Source organism: Diadema antillarum, unplaced genomic scaffold (assembly GCF_040938485.1).
Source record: "Diadema antillarum isolate AM-2024a unplaced genomic scaffold, OU_Dant_1.0 seq00002182_RagTag, whole genome shotgun sequence".
In the NCBI taxonomy this organism is placed as follows: domain Eukaryota; kingdom Metazoa; phylum Echinodermata; class Echinoidea; order Diadematoida; family Diadematidae; genus Diadema; species Diadema antillarum.
Window position 1 is genome coordinate 162445 of NW_027272819.1, and position 19461 is coordinate 181905.

Genomic DNA, 19461 nt, shown 5'->3' on the forward strand with positions numbered 1-19461 from the left:
TTCCGTTTGAGCGAATGTAATATTGCTGTCCATGTTTGTTCGATTTTCTTTTGCCTTGTTTTTGTTTTTGTTTTGTTGTTTGCCTTATTCTGTTGATATGTATGCAAATTGATGTTACTGTCTACATTCCGTTTGATTAGCTTCTTGTTATTACTATTTCTGTTCAAATGCATGCAAATTGGTTGCTATTTTGCTTTTATGTTTATGTCTCATCAAGCCCTTGAGAAAGGCTGGTGAAATAGTCGAAAGCTTGGGGAATAAAGGCAAGACTGAACATCACTGCAACGTCTATACTGCAAGTTTTCCTTCCGTCACACACATACACACACACACATACACACACACACACATATATATGTGTATGTATATATATATATATATATATATATATATATATATATATATATTCATATTGCTTGAGCTCTTCAATAACATTTTCTCTTTTTCTTTTAACTTGTACCTTTACACAATTTTGGGTAGTGCCCTGATTCTCTTATCCTCTTTTAACTGTATGTGTTTTATTTGTTATGATTATTATTGTTATCATCATCATTACAATTATCACTATTATCACGTTTAGCTTCTGAAAGCAATTTCATGATTACGTTGAGGATGAAGAGCCTACGTGCTTGACTTGAACTCTGATATAAATTGATACTTTAGCCATGTCAGCATTAAAAGTATAGTATGGGTAATCAGTAACAATTATACCAGTTATTATCTTACCAGACATACACGCGTTCATACAACAGAAAGATGGGTTGATAAATAGATAGATAGATAGATAGATAGACAAAATAGACAGATAGATAGATAGATAGATAGATAGATAGAGAGCTGAATGGATCTATCGAAGTGGAGATATTTCCATCGTTCAGCACGCTGGACATGCAGGTGAACATACCCATAGTAAAACTATTATGCACCTGCACTTCTATACCACCGCAACGGTTTTCTACAAATCATATAGGATATAAGGTAACGGGGAATTGTAACAAACATAGTAAGAAAAATATATATATAAAGACAGGCTGTAAGGTTCATTGAGTGTTGGATTTTCTTTTTTCGAGATTAGAATTACATGTGAATATTAGCGAGTTCGCTGGTTGGATTGTTATGTTGATTGCATATAAATCTAATACATGTACTGTGAAATCAAATGCGAAGATGTGTTGATGTTTTTTTACTTTACGCTTAATAAACACAAGATGTACACAATGAAAACAACAATACACTCTTCTCTTTCTCTTTCTACGTACATTTCATACTATTTTATTTGGTACTTGCCCGGCTGCCCGTGGTACATCGTAAATAAAGATCTATATTTACCGATCCTTTGTTTTAACCTGACTTGCTCACCAACACGCTTGCATTCGGACTGGTTTTTTTTATAGGTTTATAACATTATTTATTTTTGCGTGATTTTCCATTAAAGGTACTTTGTAAATACATATATTTCGTAAACGATTGCATTACAGTATCGACAGATTAAAGGTTTAAAGACAAGACACTAGTATCTATTCAACCAAAAACACACACAAAAAAGAGGCTTGCAATATGTACAATAAATGTAAAAGTAACTCCATTCACCATGGAAAATATTAAAAAAAGTCAGAAATCTTGGCATTACAATCGAAAACAATCTTTAAAAAAAAATTGCATCCACTGTTTCCATGCACTATAACCAATAATAACCAAGTATATCTCATCTAATGGTACAATCGCCGTTCTTCTGCAGTATCTTTTTTTTTAAAGCACAGCCATGTCAATCGATATTTCATTTCCATCTATCTATATGTCAGCCTTCTGAATATAATAATGAATAAGTAAACATAAGGTCTTTATGTTAAACTAGGTATAAACTATACATTCCAGTATTATCAAATTATGTTCTTGCGTGTTTTCTTGGGATATGTATCACATAAAGTCCCACAGTGACAGTGACAGTACTGCGCAGTCTTACTTTGTTGATAATGGTCAGAGAAGTAAAGAAGACTTGGGCCTGCGATACCTTTTATTACCTGTCTGGGCAAAGCTTATCGTGGATTTTACTATCTTTTTTTTCACAGCAGACCAACTTCTGCGTTATACTAGCGCATTCCAATCTCCCTTTCTAGATCATGTATAACTTTTGTAAAGGAAACTATATTTATATCTGAAGGCACTTCATCTCTAGAGCCTTTAGTTTCTGGTGTTCTGACGGCGTTGATAGAGGATCACACCGATGCTGCATACCAACATGGCGGACAGAGCGACGTATACAGTCACCGAACTCACCGACATACCTGATGAATAGTGAGAGCAATTATACAAGGACCAATAATGCAGTATGGTACAATCATAAAAAGGAAAAGTGAATACGGCAAAATGAAGAGTAACAGCATTAACATCAATGGTTCCGTCAACTTTTGAATAGTAACTGTGTCTGTGTATGTGAATGTGTGAGTGTGAAAGTAGCAATGTTTCTTCTTCTACTCAGTCATGGCTTTGTGTAAACTGTGCTTCAGATGCACTGCCATTTAATCACATTTCTGACGAATAATGAATTTCTTTTGACAATCTATACTTATTTCAATTTAACGAAAGAAATTAACATAAATAAAATTGAATCATTAAAGATCAATCCTTTCAATATGAATTCAATGAATCATCAATCACTCAGTATTGGTGAAAGTCAAGAAAATATTTCCAATTTTCCTGATGTTGATCGTAAGTATATTCTCAGTGAGGATTTTCATGCCAACCATGCACGTATTAACTCTGACCTTTTTTTTTTTTCATATCAATGCAAGAAGTCTGCATAAAAACTCTGATAATTTAATACCCTACTTGCTACACTAGACTTCAGTTTTAGCATTATGGCAGTATCTGAAACCTAGTTTTCTTCAAAAACCTATAATCTAGTATGATATCGATAATTATTCTGTTGTTTATATATGTAGACCTCTAGGTAATGTTGGTGGTGGAGTTGATTGTATTTAAAAGATGAATATCAATATGTTATACGAAATGATTTGTCATGTATTACAGACAATTATGAAATGCTTTTTATTGAACTTACTCAAAATAATAACTCCTTTATTGTAGCATGTATTCATCGTTCTACAAGTACCGATATTGTGGATTTCATTTCTAAATTTAATGCTATTGTAGAAAAATTGGAAAGTGAAAAGAAGGAATTTTATTTGATGGGCGACTTTGATATTTATTTATTGAATTATGGAAGTCATAGTAAAACAAATAACTTTTGGGATATGTTTTTTTTCTTTAATGTGTTTCCTTTGATATCAAAACCGACTCGTATTTCATCAACCAGAGCTTCTTTAATTGACAACATTTAAACTAACAATATCAATAAGAATATTTCTAATGAAATTATATATGAAGATCTTTCTGATCACTTTCAAATATATGTCATATTGAAAGGTGGACAATGTAATTATAAATCATTAAAAGAATGTGTGAAGAAAAGAATTATCAATGAAGAAAATTTGTCGTTGTTTACAAATAAATTAAAGTGTATTGATTGGTGTTTTGTGAATGACTGTTCAGATGTAAATGACAGTTATAGTAAGTTTATTGAAAATTTTGATATGATATATTGTGAGTGTTTTCCTTCAAAGATTATTCGTGAAAAGACAAACAAATTAAGGAAACCTTGGATTACTCAAGGCATACTCAAATCTATAAAATTTAAGAATAAATTATATAATGCAAGTCTTAAATATCCTGATGCTAAACAAATACCTAGTAATAAGAAGTATGAAAATAAACTATAAATAAAAACTATAAACTAAAATATTATTCATTGTTCAAAATATATGAAGTAAAAAGTATGACAATGAAATGTGTTTGTCAACGCAGGGTGATCTCAAAAAAACATGGAGACAAATTTAATAATGAAATCTCAGGTAGAAAAAAACTCAATGTTATGCCCAAAAGTATGTGCTTCGAAAATTCAAGGTTTTCTTCAAAACATGATATAGCAAATCAATTTAATTCTTATTTTATTAATATTGGCGAATGACTGTCAAAGTCGATTTCTACCCCTGCGCATCTCATTCATTTTAAGAGTTTATGTCATGTCAAAATGCTAAATCTTTTTTTTTTTTTGTAGAACCATCATCTCCTCATGAAATTATAAAAATATCTTCTTTAATTCAGACATCAAAAGTTGATCTCCTCGAGTCATTAAAGATTGCATTCAGTATATTGCTGATCCATTATGTAATATTTTTAATATGTCATTGAGCACTTGTGTTGTGCCAAATGAATTTAAACTTGCCAAAATAGTTCCTTTGTTTAAAAAAGATAATCCACAGAAAATTGAAAATTATAGACCTGTTGCTCTCCTCTCTATTTTTGCTAAACTACTTAAATAGGCTTTGTGATTATCTTACCAAGGAGAATATTTTAATTCCTGAACAGTTTGGTTTTCGGAAAAATCATTCCACCTCATTGAATATGATATATTTTGCAAGAAATTGATACAGGTAATATTTGTTGTGGAGTGTTCATGGATTCAATTCAATTCAATTCAATTCGTTTATTCATCTCATTTTCGGATAAAACAATACAACAGTATTGGATTTTACAATACAGAACAAAAAGATAATCAATCATTTACATATAACAGTGAAAATGAAAAAAAGAGAACTTGAAATAAAGCCAAAAAGGCCTTGTGAAGTAAGTTCCCTTACGAGTATGCACAAAAATAATTGATTTTAAGGTACAAAGTGTAGGCATGGACAGAAAACCAACAAATACACCAAACATAACAAAACAAAACAAAACAAAAACATAAGACAAATGATATGATAGATTGACTATGTGTGATTTGCTAAAAGGTATATTTTCAAAAATTTCTTAAATGAGGACAGGCTATTGCTTGAACAAATATCTCTAGGAATCGAATACCAGATTAATGGAAATTGGTGACGTACGGAGTTTGAAACCAGATTTGTTTTTACTACCCACATATGAAATCTATTGCAATTTCGTGTATTGTATTTATGAATTTCATTATTAGTGGAAAACATGCATGAAATATTATGAGGTAACATATCTTTGAAATAATAAAATCCCAAAATCACACAAAAGCTTTCGACACCATCAACCACCATATCCTTTTAACAAAGCTATGTTCATATGGAATAAGGGGTTTACCCCTACAATGGTTTTCTAATTACTTGTTAAATAGAAAACAATATGTGGTGATTGATGGTGTCGAATCCACGCAAGGAGAGGTATACATCGGTGTACCTCAGGGCACTGTGCTGGGGCCACTGTTATTTCTAGTATATGTTAATGGTATTGCAAATTGTTCAGAAATATTGATTTTTTTTTCTTTTTGCTGATGACACTGTAGTATCATATTCTCACAGAAATGTAAACACACTTATATTTACACTGAATAATGAATTACAATCGCTGAATGAATGGTTTAAGTGTAATAAGTTATTTTTTAATTTCACAAAAACAAAATGTTTTATTTCACTCTAAAAGAAAGAAAATTTCTGTAAATTCTGATTTGATTACGATTGAAAAGTAATTATTGAAAGAACTCAAATTATAAATTTTCATGGTATTTCTATTCATGAATCTCTTGAGTGAAAGCACCAGTTAGAAAACATATCTACAAAAATTGTATTCTATATATACAATGCAATAATATCACCACATTTTAATTATTGTAATGAAATATGGGGTAAGACATATAAATCTCATGTTGAGAAATTATATATGTTACAAAGGCGTGCGATAAGATTGATTTCTAAGAGCAATTCTCGCAGTTCAAGTTTACCAATCTTTATCATGTTAAAAATTCTACCCATTTACGAACTTGTTCGATTTAACATATTAGTGTTTATGTTTAAGTATCATAAAGGTATTCTCCCAATTTTGTTGCGTGATATGTTTAAATGTAATTTGTGTTTACATGATTATTCTACTCGGGAAAGATATAGCCTGAGAATGCCATTAGCCAGATTAACAGTTAGAACTCATTCTCAATTCGGTGTAAATGAATGGAATTCAATTAGTCCAGATCTCAAGTCCAGCACTACACTTTCTCGTCTCAGAACATTATTCATACTTTTAAGAAAGTGTTATCCATGTCTGAGTAGACTGCTTGCTACCAAATTTCTTCTACTGTTCACTTCTTTGATCCCGACATTGCTACTGAAAGAGTGTGTTGGGTGTGCGCTGTGTGTGTGATATGAATGTGGTGTGTGTGCATAGTGTAGGGCTGATAAGTTATTGTGGTTTTTTTTTTCATTTTCATTTTTGCACAATATGCTATTTAACAACTGTATTTTGTATAATTTTGTTTTGGGCCCCAACAAGAAGCACCAGATGCTTCAAAGGGGTCCCGACATTAATTTTCATAATATGTGCATGTATGTTCATACACATTGCTTTTATCTTTATTGTGTACATAATGTACTTTTTATTTATTTTGTGCCGAATAAATTGAATTGAGTTGAATTGAATGTAATAAAATGAACGCGACAATATCTGATATACGGCTATATCAAGTAAAATCGCTCTCAACATTTTAAACTATTATACATACATACCCCCAACACAAATATGCGCAAACACACAAGCAAACACACAAGCAAACACACACACACACACACACACACACACACACACAAGCATAGTCAAGGAAAATTGTACGGTAGAAGGGTAGAAGAGATGCCACAGAGAGAGAGATAGAGTTTCAAGCTTATCAATAAAATATAATTATACTCTATTCTCCCCAGTGCCTGCGCTAGGACCAATATAGGTCACCACTTGGTGTAAAAGGTTTTCTTTGCTAATCTCTACCTCTTAAATGTCTCCACTCCGCTCATTATTTCTCTCTCTCTCTCTCTCTCTCTCTCTCTCCTTTTGTTGTGGTATTTTCCGGAGTCCGTAATAATAATAATAATAATAGTGGCTACTTGTATAGCGCACAGGTCCACTTTTCAGTGCTCATGGCATGGTATTTTCCGGAGTCCGTAAGTGCAGATTTCATTGAAAGCATGAAAGCAACATCTTTCTTCTTTTTCTTTGTCTTTTTTTTTTGGGAGGGGGGAAACAAAACGACTACAGTACAATAAAAGCAGGACATTTTTTTCGGAACATCCACAACCTGGTATCTTTCAATATCAGTACAGTGTACTACCATTATTTAGTAGTCCTCAGGACAGACGGTTTTCTTTCTTTGTACTAAAATTTCCTTATAACCAAACAGTATAGCGTATAATGATGTGTAGGTAATTTTTGCACCTGAATGTTCATTTCGTTGTAATAAGAATTTCGTTACCATCGTGTTCATTATGACGGGTATGCACTGTATAATACCTTTGTGTCTCTGGACGATGAATGGTCCGCTTGACAGAATGTAAGCATTGGCAGGTTTCCGATTCGAATACCTTTTGGCACGTGGGCCAGAACGGTCCGAAGTCTGGCAACTTTCCAGTCGATCGTTTTGCCGGCATGCCAGGACGTTACAGTGGATGTATGTCTGTCAAATAATCCAATGAATAATACTGTGCTCAATGACTCGTGACTGACCCATTATTAGCCACAATGATATAACAAATTCAGTCTTATAGACAGAAAAAAAAATTAAAATATCACCACGGTTCCATTAACCTGTTGTCATATCAGGATTTCTTTGGCTTAAACTTTTGCAATTTTATGTGACAGTAGACCGAAGAAGGAGCTTGCTTGCGACTCCAGTCAAGTTTAACGTTACTTGGGGACTCTACTAACTCGCGTTCTGCAAAATCACTACAATCTTTGACTACACAGATAGGGAGTTCATCTTTTTCCACCAACATCTTAACAACAAACAGCCGAAAATAATACTAAATAAAGACCATCGTGAAGGTGTGGATCTTTCTCTGAGACACCAACCTCAAGAGTTGCCATTTCCTCGATCTTATTCATCCATATTAACAACTATGGAGATGATGTCCTCTTACTACAGACCATCACACATCCACCATACAGACCCATAAATCTATTGTTGCAGAGCAAGTTGATAATGGAAATAAGTGCTGAAAGATTCTTACCAACTCGGTAACGCGATTGAATTGGAAAGCCCTGACGGAAAACGCCTTCACCGTCGAGTTGTTGATATCATAGATTTTCACGTTTCTCGATACAGGCAATCTGCATACAAATTTTGATTAAAAAATGACAAGGCTGGGTCCGACATACGTACAATTTACGATATGAAACGTGTTACAGTAATCAATTTCATGATGAATACATTGAGCTGTGTTTTATCACTATACAGAACGGTTTAATCACGGAGATACTCTAGTAGCTCCATGGTTTAATAAACTCGTGGAAATGTGTAACCGCTTTCCTCATCAACTTTCTTTACGATAATCACAAATCTTGCTCAAGAGCCTTCGCTTGCAAGACCTATATTGACTTAATTTGAGAAGATATTTCAGAATAAACTGAAATATCATTATCAAAAGTTTATTGATGAACGATTGAAAATGTAGGGTTTGAATAGTTTATCTAAACAACAGATGTTTAGGAAAGATTGATCACTCTCACAGTACATTTTGTATATGATTCCAACCAAAAGTGACTTTCATGTACAGCCTTAAAAATTTTCCGAGGTTGTCCAAATTCGTGTAAAACATACAAAAATAGATGAGCAAATCCAAAGATGTAGTAAATCGTAACAAGGTTGTCGAAGTGTTTGTCTTAAAATCTTGTCATAAAAGAAGGAACCGATGTCCAAAAGCAAAAGGCACATTCAGGGATAAAGCTCGTATTGCATAAGAGGGCTATCACTGCTCCCCTAAACTCACCCACTTTCTATCAGATCTCGGTAACTCCGATCTGCTGGGTCTGGAGAAGGCGTCTCCCAGCAACGCTCGTTGAGGATGTAAACATTCCCCATGGATGCGATTGTTGTGCCGAGGTAGATGGTATCGCCTTCAAACACCTTGATTGTTTTGATTTATTGAACAGTTGATTTGGAAATCAGTCGAGATAATTCCATGACACAAGAATAACAAAATGACACGCTACCGATTCACTCGACAAGAGGCTGAAGATACCCCGTGCCAAATCTTTACTATATCAGTACTGAGTATCATGGAGCAACATGTCACAGAAACTACCCAACTTCCTGCTCGCTTTCTAGTGAGTTTCGAAATCATCAAGTATTTGTCATTACAAAGTAAATGATCTAAGCTACCATCTTCATCACAAACTACTACCAGACGATGAAACATTTTCCTCGAATGAATTTCCTTTTAAATGATCATGTTCTCCTGATCCGAACCAATCAAATCATCACCTGCATGAGACGTTATTTGGATGTTCATTGCCTTTTCCCCATTCGTATTGTGAAATCATTATCACCATACACACTGTGATCATGGCACTGACTCATGATAATTGCAATGTAATACAAGGACGGGTGATGTGGGATACCTGTTCTGGGGGATCCTGTTCCGACAGAGCTACATCGAAATTTTGACTGCTGAATTGTCGAATAGCAATGGTGAAATTGCCATGGCCAAACGCCTCTGTAAAAACGGACACGAAAGACTGGACGATGTATGAGGTGTGGACGAGCTGTCTGCGCCTCACTGTGCAATTGACGACGAAGCTCTGCATAGCCCCGCTCACATCCTCAATCTCATTCGTGAAGAAAAAGTTCTCCTCGTCACTCTGAATACAAAAATATATTTGTGTCAGGGTTATGAAGGTCCCCTTAAATAGGGGTTGCATGTGATATCGATACCCAGAGCATGTCTGATGTCTGAACCAATGGTCTATAACGTGTCACCCTCTTTATTCATGCTGCAGATTAGATCAAGGTCAGATGAAATGACCGGGGGTCAACATCGCTCCCCGTCCAGAAATCGTAAACGCATTTTCTGAGTTTTCTTAAGCATTATCTTTCCTGCAATGGATAAGATATGTGCAGTTTTGTTTAAAGCACTGAATGATTAGAAGGATATTCACATTTCAACACACAGCGCATTGACAAAAACAAATTCGTAAACGCATTTTCTGAGTTTTCTTAAGCATTATCTTTCCTGCAATGGATAAGATATGTGCAGTTTTGTTTAAAGCACTGAATGATTAGAAGGATATTCACATTTCAACACACAGCGCATTGACAAGAACAAATTCAGGGAAAGACGTATATCTCCACGACTGCAGTTTATGTAATTTTGGGTCTGGTAGTTTCCATCTCACATTACAGGCAGCGACTGAATGACAATAACATGGAAGAATCACTATAACTGGACTAATTCAAGACCAGACGTCTCAGCTCTTTGGACAGACAGTTAAAGATGACGAGTAGCATACTTGAAAACGTTCACCATAGCAGGATAAGTCGTAATTACTAGAATTTGTTTGTCTTGTTACAATAAAAGAGATGCCTGATAATCTAATTCAATTCAAACTCAAACTTTATTTTCACTTTTTTTTTCAACGGAATGTACAACAAACAATATGATAAATTTGACATGCGAGTCGTTGATGATATAAATAGCCAGACAGGGATGAGAACGTGTTCTTGTCTGCATGTTGAGTACAAAAGGAAACATATTCTATTTATACACTCTGAGAAAAAAAAGACTATGTTTGTATCACGTGGGTACCTCTGAGGGAAAGGGGGAAATAAGGGGGGGGGGGTGAAAAGCTTACAACTACAAAGAGTGCGGGAGACTGGGAAAGTCGGGAATAGAAAAAAAAAAAGGAAAGCAAAAGTGTGAAAAAAAAGGAACAGAAAATAGGGAGAAGAGGAAGAGAGAGACAGAAAGAAAAACCTAAATTATTTTGATGCATACACCAAGAGTCAAAGCCCACAGAGACAATTAGCCAAGCGTTTTCGAGAATGATACAGAGCTGCTTTCCATCGGAACAGACTGTATTAACCGTGAGGACACGTATGGAATACAAAAATACTATACGCAGTAAAAATGGTCGATGCCTCTCCAAGAGAACGCAGCCTATAGTGAAGAAGAGGAGATAATGCCATGCTTACGAAAAATACAAAATTAAATCTATTCGGTTGCTTTATAAAACTTCAAAAGAAACATCTTCAATCTCTTTTAAAAAGAATTCAATGACGGTGCATTTTTAGGTCCATGGGAAGGGAGTTCGATAACCTTGGACCTGCATAAATGAAACTCTGATGAGCAAGCACGGTTCTTAATAAAGGTAAATGAAATTCATTTGACTGTGTGGTTGGATATCCATGGTATGTCAGGTTACGCATAACATGGAGTTAAAAATAAACGGAGGCAGTTCTTACTATAAGTATACATGAATTGCCTTAGTTGAAATAAAAACAAATCTTTAATCTTCAGAATCTTATTATAAAAAAACAAAGGATTTGTTGGAGAATATGGAACGATGTTACAAATAATGCGAAGAGCCTTCTTTGTAACAGTAGAACCCTATGCAATTATAATTGATGGGTGTTTCCCCATACTAAAATTCCATAATTCAAATAGGGTAATATCAAAGATGAATACAATGTAAAACAACGAATATTGAGGAACAACGAACAAATGTTGAGGAATGAACAATTTTAGTCAATTAATAATCTACAAGAGTCTTGTCAAATACTTTATTGTCGGTACATGTTTCTGCCAGACTTTATCATATTTACCGCTATGCGCGTTCCACATTCTTCGACAGATGTTGAAAGGGAGACGTAGTCAGAGTTGAAAGCGTAACCATAGCAACGAGAATCGGAAAACCGAATTTGGCTAGGAGATGAGATTCGGTAACTTTCCCTTTTGAGGAGTATTTCCATTCTGCCGTTGTTACATGAGACTTTCGGAGCTGCCAGAGAGAAGGGAGAGAAAAAAAGAGAATTAATGGTAGAGACCAAGAATGACACGAAATCCAGCAGTCACGATATTTCACAAAACACAACAAATCACCTAGTAGTACTGATTAACGTTTCACAAAGAAGTTGATGTGCTACTTATGATAATTTGTAACAACGTGTATGTATACCAAGATAACAAAGTGGTGATTTATGATTACCATCGAATTGGTCATCGCAGGGTCCGAACTGGACGTCATCCACTCCTATGACGCTACGCTCTGGAGTACCCACCACGCCTTCGAAGATGAAATGTCCCTCACCCAGCCCAGAGGTTACCACCCTAGCTAGTTTCCAAAACGCTCCCTGGTCACCCCGCTTCAACCAGATGAGCTTGGAAAAACTTTGATTGGTGAAGTAGAGTTTGAGAAAGGAGTGACTGGAGACCCCCGGCATGATGAAGGCGAACCGTAAACAGGTGGCACTCGTGCTTACGGTGTTGGTATACGGACTTGTGAAGTTAGCTCGAGCGCCGGCATCCTGTGTCGTGCCGTTGATGAACATACTGTAATCTCCTAACAGGGAAAGATAGTACAATGAAGGAGTTTATGAAGGCTATAAGTCGCAGATAGTTTCTTCGATCCGGTAGCTAGTCAAACCATGCACCCATATAACCACAACCTAAACTGATTATACCTCTCTTCCCACGTCTCTGGGTGGCGAACGATAAACATGATATAGAGCATGCACTTTCCTTCGTTAACATTCTTTGCAAATGTAATATCAGAGAAAGACAATTCAATCGGTTTCAATGGCTCATGGGAAGAATGCTCAGAATCTGGAATTCCGGGAACACCAGAAAATCACTCCCCCTGTCGCTCTGAAAAGAAAAAAAAAAGCAATACTTTCTTCAGTTATACTAACTGTTGCTCAGGTGCAGTGTGTCCCATCATATGGTAAATGTTATTTAAGTCCAGCTATTGTTTCGGAGGTTTATTGGGTAACCAAAAAACAGTGATGGCTGAAATAAACTTGGCATTTCCACTTACCAATAGACGGACCATTCTCTGAATGTCTGCTGATGTTACGTGGCAGTCTCAGCCAATCAAAATCGTCCTGAAAATCTTGACTCCACCCACAAAGATTAGAGCCAAAGTTGTCGAAATCACAAGCCCATTGTGATGGATCTGTAGAAAAAGAATAATGTCACTCAGCATAGGAAAGGTGTAGATCTTGTAACGTTATAGTATACGTGACGTATGTAGTTGGCTTTAGACATTTTGGGGCCGTTGGACCATAGAAGTAATGATAATAACCTGCTGAGATAAAGTGAACCAAAACTTGACGAAGTCGTTTCACTGATAACTTCATATGACATTATTTGACTGCCTAATGAATTGCTAGACGAGAAATGTGAAAATATAATCCTGTTTCTTGTACGGTAAGACTCATGTATATTAAAGCAGTTATTTTTTTGAAGAGTTACTAAAAACATTCTGGCAACACGAAGACATTCACTCACAGGCCCATACAGAAAACAGAATCTCTGTTACATTGGCCTTTGGTGTTAAACTCGAGCTATTCCTTATTGTGGAATCCATGACTGCAAAGAAGGCGTAAAATCTTGTCAGAGAATCTGAAGTAGGCCCATAATCAATAACTAAAGATGATCCCTTCTAAACTAACGCGCGAATACGTTGATAAAACCCGTTTACAAAGTCTGACCTTTTAGAGACGAGACCACACAAATATCATAGGCATTGGAGAATGTCCGAGGACCGACGAACCGGACTGCTCGTGAAGTCTCGTTCATGATTGCTATGACGTCACGGGATGTTTCAGTCAAGTATATATCTCCATTGTGCCAGGTGAGTCCATAGAAACCACTTCTGGTCAGTAACAGGGTCCTTTCGCCACTCAATAAATCCAGAGATTCAATTCTGTTGGCTCCGTCATCATGCCAGTACATTTTCGTTCCTATACATGTAAGCCCGGACAAGAAGGAGGTAAATTACAGTGACACCATCCTGTATACGACAAATACCGGTAGGGGTACTCTTAGCTTATCTTTCTGCTAAAGTAAATAATAATTTATGTATATATATATATATATATATACATATATATATACATATATATGTATATATATATATATATATATATATGTATAGTTTTATATACATATATATATATATACATATATATATATATATATAGTGTGTGTGTGTGTGTGTTTCTATAATATATATATATATATATATATATATATATATATATATATATCATATATGAAGAGCTTGCTTCCAAAAGGCGCTAAATCCAAAGAAAAATGATAGATTTAGCGACTTTTGGAAGCAAGCTCTTCATATATTATTATATATATAGACATAAAGAACTGTCTACAACTTTGTTGCGCACTGAACACCATAGGAACACTGCGGTGAAGAGGATACAGATCTGGGGTCCGTTTCATTACTTTTCGCTCGTAAGACACACTGAGACTTCATGAAATGGATTTGAAAGTATCACCCATGTGAGAGAATTTGGAAATTCGGAGATTTATTTTAATACTTTTATTATTATCACTTCATGAAACGGACCCCTGGATTGTAAGCAGGATACCAAGGGTTCACAGCCAGTTCCCTTCTAATAAGGAAGCATGTTTTACCCTCTTTGATCCCTCCTGACTGGCCAAGCTGGTGTGTAAATAGGTATCTATTGTAACAATAATGTAAAAATGGCATGTCATTCGAGGAGAAACCTTAAAGATTAGTACGCTATATAGATAGATAGAAAGATAGACAGACACTAAAAAAACATAAGGGCATGGCCTAGTATCTCAATATATTTCCGGTCTATCCTCCATAGCGCAACAGGTAAGAAAAGGAAATCTGCGTGAAATTCATTTCAATTAACTTTTATGGTCACACCAAAGTGCCCGGATGCTACCTGCAGATGGAGGAGAGAGAGGTAACGGAAGTCGCTGAACTTAGCAATACGCCTGAGAGCCTGACCTGTTTATGTCCAATGTCCACACAGATAGTGTGTGATTGTGTACGCGCAAATATGACATACCGCAGTAATTATCATAAGTCATATTTATGCAAATACATTATGCAATACTTGGATGACATTGAGTTATTTGATATTGTAGAAAAACAATGCTGTACAAACCTTCGCTGTTAAAAGCGAGGCCACGAATGTAAGTGATTTGAGTGTCGACAACGTTCTCGGGTTCAGCGTTGAGGGCGTCTATGCTTATCCTTTGAATGGCTCCTGGGCCTTGGACTCCCCAGTATAGTTCTCTGGAAGACAGCAAACCAAAACTTACTCACTTTCACAATAATTTGAGTCTCAAATGGAGACTATCAATCAGCGCTAAGACATTCCGAGGCTAAGTTCTTTCACCCCACTGGGCACTAGACCAAAAATTCTACCCTTCGTAATTTATTGTTGTAAATCATAATTGACGTTATTCCTTTAAGAATAAGATTTTTATATTTTCCTGTTTAGGAGTGAAACTTTATGCCATTGTTAAAACTTGCTATGACCTCAATTAAACGAATCAAATAATTCACTTATCTTTTTTATACTGTTAGCATAAAGTAAAATCTTCTACAGTGAGTAAAGTCCTACGGACCCACCTTCTTATAGGATTAATGGTAACTCCGTATGGTCGCCTTAGTCGTAAAGAAACTAAAGTTCTTCTTCCAGATCCATCATAATTGACCACAGCTATCTTGCCAGGAGAGGTGTAGAAATCACTCCAGTATACCTTGGACTCGCTGGGATCGACTGCCACTCCGAAAGGTTCTGAAAAAAAAATCCAGAAAAATCATCATGTTATATATCTACTTATGCAGAACTATAACTAGTATCAAGATTTATGTCATATAAAATGAAGTACAACCACTGTGACAACAGTAATAGATCTTTAAACAACTTAACAATGAAGACGTTTCATGCATTGTTATGCTGGCATGGTTTATCGCATTTTTGTAAGAGAAATGACGAATACACACACAATCATCATCATCATCATCACATACACAACTGCTAATGATGATTTCACCCCATGCTAATTCAATTAAAGGACAGGCACCCGGATATCTATAGAAAGTTGGACAGCAGGAGATTTTCACATTTTCACACCTCTCAGAAGAGTATACAGTTTGTACACTCAATTATTAAACTATTTGTTATTGCACCCTTGAATGAAAAAGGAGAAAAAAATAACACCAAAATCGAAACGTAAAGTTTGGCGAATTTTGTGGCCATGTCACCTCTTATGTCTGTGGAAACAATGATAGTAGCGTCTGATCCGTCGAGGCGAGAGCTCTGTATTCGTCCTGGATTCCCCGCGTACGTCCAGAAGAGAAGTTGGTGAACAGGGTCATAGTCCAGACTCCGCACGTAACCAGGGTTCGAGAGAGGGAGTACGGTATATGAGATGTCCCTGATGTTAGAGGCGTATATTGCTCGTCTACTATAATCCCCCACCAGCATGAACTCATCTACACATCAGTTAGATGGAAGGACGAGGAACACAGAATGCAAGCATGTTAGGTGAAAGAAATAACTGTTTTACTAGTTTTTTCATGTACCACATTGCAGATTAACAGGAGCAAGAGCTTGAATCTGCACCTTGTAGACAAACGTGCTTTACAAACACGCGATAAAAATTGATGGTAACAATCATTATTTCGGGTATGATATAATATAATAAAAAATGCCATTCTGAACATGACACAACGAAAATGGAGGAACTCGAAAATTCATGAAACTAAATATGCTGAAAACTCAAACAAAAACATGAACAGGGATGCAAGCCCTGCTTTTTAGCAGTCCACTCCATTTCCAATAACTTTGATTCGGTATGTGACATACAGGTTATAACATTTATTGTATTTCAGTTCGCAATCATTTCCTTGATTTCATAATTATATTTCTGTGTCATTTATGAATTCAATGTTTAATTCAATTAAAGTTTCGTTAGATATAAAATAAACGAAAGGAAATATAAAAATTAATGAACCGGCCTAATGTTAATTGCCAGCTGTTTTTCTCCCACGCAAGAAAATATATATTTGGGGAAGGGGGGGGGGGGGGTAGAAGGCATAATGTCGAAGTGCTTGATTCGAATTCATGTCTCATGATTCTCTTACCTCCCAAACTCCATCGCAAGTTCCCTTGTGGGGTGCCATTTCGTTTAGAAGAAGATCAGACGTGTGTAGAGACAGAGAGAGAGAGAGAGGGAGAGAGAGAGGGAGAGAGAAACATAAACGTCAGGGGAGACTTGTTATTTTTTTCTTCGTAGGCTAGACATGGTGTCATTGCACTTTACATGAGAAATCTACCCATGTTGAGGAAGCGATTTCTCCTGCGTAGCAACAGGATAATGACTGAATGGATTCACTTATACAATGACTGACCTACAGGTTTCTGGGTTCGGGTTATTAACTTTGATTTACGATTTCCTCTTTAATCTTTTAATGGTTGTACTCCCTTTATGAAGTAGAAAATCATTATGTGAACGACGGTATCCGTCTCTTGAGGAATTAGTGCATGGCGTAAAAAGGAGAATTATTCCTTTAAGAAAGACAAAAATGGAACTTCACACACAAATCGGAAGAGTCCTTCAACCACATTACAACAAGATAATACCAGTAAGGTGCCTCTGGAAGCCGCTAAACGATGAATTACAGCTCATGACAAACATTCAAAACTTGGTAAACCATTTTAACAGATTTAGTTAAATGTCTGTTTCATCAATCTTTTGTCTTTTCTCCTAAGGCACATATTGATATCCAAGTAGCAATTATCTCATCCAGAGCACTCCAAGATACCCACATTCACCTGTCAAGGGAAATCATGAACTAAGAAAACAAAGAGAGAAAAGCTATGATATGGACACAACGCCTCTTGCATGCTGAAACCTATTTTACGGGGCCATCATATTTTTTTTCTCTTTTTTTTTTTGAGAGAGAGAGATATGTGAGAATGAGAGCGAGTCACAAAATAATCTATCAGGCATCAGTTCATCTCTCTCTTGATTTTGTCACGTCTGCGGGGGAAAAAACATCAGAAAGCACTTGGTAGATATACACTTAGTTATAAACTAGTGACGTAAAAAGAATCCATTGATATACATGTATCATTGTTTCATAGCACCCAAGTTAATTAAGGAAAAAACATATAACTGTCACATGAATGGCTGGTTTAACGTTTCAAAGTCATAAGAACATATCTGGTCTCATTATATTCGTACCTAACATTTCTGTCTTCCAAATAAACTGTATATAACAGAAATGAAAATACCAAATACCAGTTTGGAATGCAATTAAGAATCTTATAATGATAACTTATCATTTAGTTAATCAGTTTGTACTGATGTACGAAACACTGATTAAAAAGATTACAGCTTTTTGCAGCAAAGTAACACGATACTTACCTTGAATGCATGGACTACGGAGGAGTAGAAAGAGGCAAGTTGTGGCAAAGACTGTTGTAAACATGTCAGCTATGCCGTCTTCTTCTCAACACGGATGAGTAGTTAATTTTATCAACTTTAAATGACCAGTAGATATCCCAATGTGCACCAATGTGTCTCTTCGCATCAACTGATTCTCTGCTCGCAGTGTTTAATAACTGATAATGGGGTTTAATTGGTGCATGCGGCCTTCGATGAACGACAACTGCTCTTTGAGATGTGCAAAGACAATCTGCTACTTTTGGCGAATTGTGCAGGTCTTTATGGTTCCTGTCCCACAGAGCTTCTGAGTTAGAAAAAAAAAAGAAAATGCAGATGGATAGGTATGGAACGCCATGTGTTGTAAAAGTCCCTGTATTAAATATCAAACCACAGATTTTTGTGCGAACAACATAAAAATTACTCATCAGTGATCAGACACTTCGTCAGGAGTTTCTACTCTGCATGAGCAAAGGAAAACCTCCGATCAGCAGTGTTTTTTTTTGGTTTTTTTATATCTGCATGTACATCGCGAAACCTCTGATTAGCACATATTATAACTCCGTTTCATTGCTGTTCATAAGAGGTGTTTCTTTGTTTGGGCAGGTTCGAATGGTTACAGCTCGTTATTCCGAAGGCTCGTTATTCCGAAGGCTCTTTAATCCGAAGATTCGTTATTCCGACGGATCGTTTTTCCGAATTTCATTTTCGGATGAACGAATCTTTGAAATAACGAACTTTCGGAATAACGCCACAAATGTTCGGATTAACGAACCTTCGGAATAACGAACAGCACCCGGTTGGAATATGGGAGAGGTCCGACAAAATCAGAGGTCAAAAGGTCAGTGAACTTGCCTGATGAGCACTGACTCATATTATTTTGGACAGGTGTACCCTCTTCCAACAGATTTGAGCTATAAAAACCAAACTCGGTTACGCCGGTCAAATTCGAATGCGGGTGAAGTCCGGCAAGGTCAAAGGTCAAATTGGCAATGAACTTTAGCTAAATAGAGTCTGCACATCTAGTGTTCGTGACACAGCTTTGAGCTATGACCACCAAATTCATGCCACAGGTAGCCCACATCACCAGACAATACCGGTTAATTCGAATACATGTATTGGTGAATTACGACAGGGTAAAATGTTAAAATGTCAACGACCTCCCCCTTATTTA

At 36.1% G+C, this 19461-nt stretch overlaps 1 protein-coding gene across 1 annotated transcript; it reads right to left on the reverse strand.

The window, feature by feature from the left end:
• Positions 1 to 14763: 14763 nt before the first annotated feature.
• Positions 14764 to 18456, reverse strand: LOC139714168 (low-density lipoprotein receptor-related protein 1B-like). The gene is made up of 5 exons (XM_071625885.1): positions 18270 to 18456; positions 16984 to 17007; positions 16102 to 16332; positions 15463 to 15631; positions 14764 to 14767 (listed from the first exon to the last, which is right to left on the reverse strand). Exons 1-5 carry the CDS (start codon positions 18331 to 18333, stop codon positions 14764 to 14766), a joined length of 492 nt encoding a protein of 163 aa, XP_071481986.1. The 5' UTR covers positions 18334 to 18456.
• Between the last annotated feature and the right edge of the window lie 1005 nt (positions 18457 to 19461).

What these genes read in the sequence shown, in the direction of transcription:
- LOC139714168 (XM_071625885.1), bottom strand. Translation starts at nt 18,333, where the DNA reads ATGTTTACAACAGTCTTTGCCACAACTTGCCTCTTTCTACTCCTCCGT. An exon ending in CTTGCGATGGAGTTTGGGAG is followed by an intron (nt 16,333 to 16,983) that starts GTAAGAGAATCA and finishes ACTGATGTGTAG; the next exon opens with ATGAGTTCATGCTGGTGGGG. An exon ending in TGTTTCCACAGACATAAGAG is followed by an intron (nt 15,632 to 16,101) that starts GTGACATGGCCA and finishes TTTTTTTTTCAG; the next exon opens with AACCTTTCGGAGTGGCAGTC.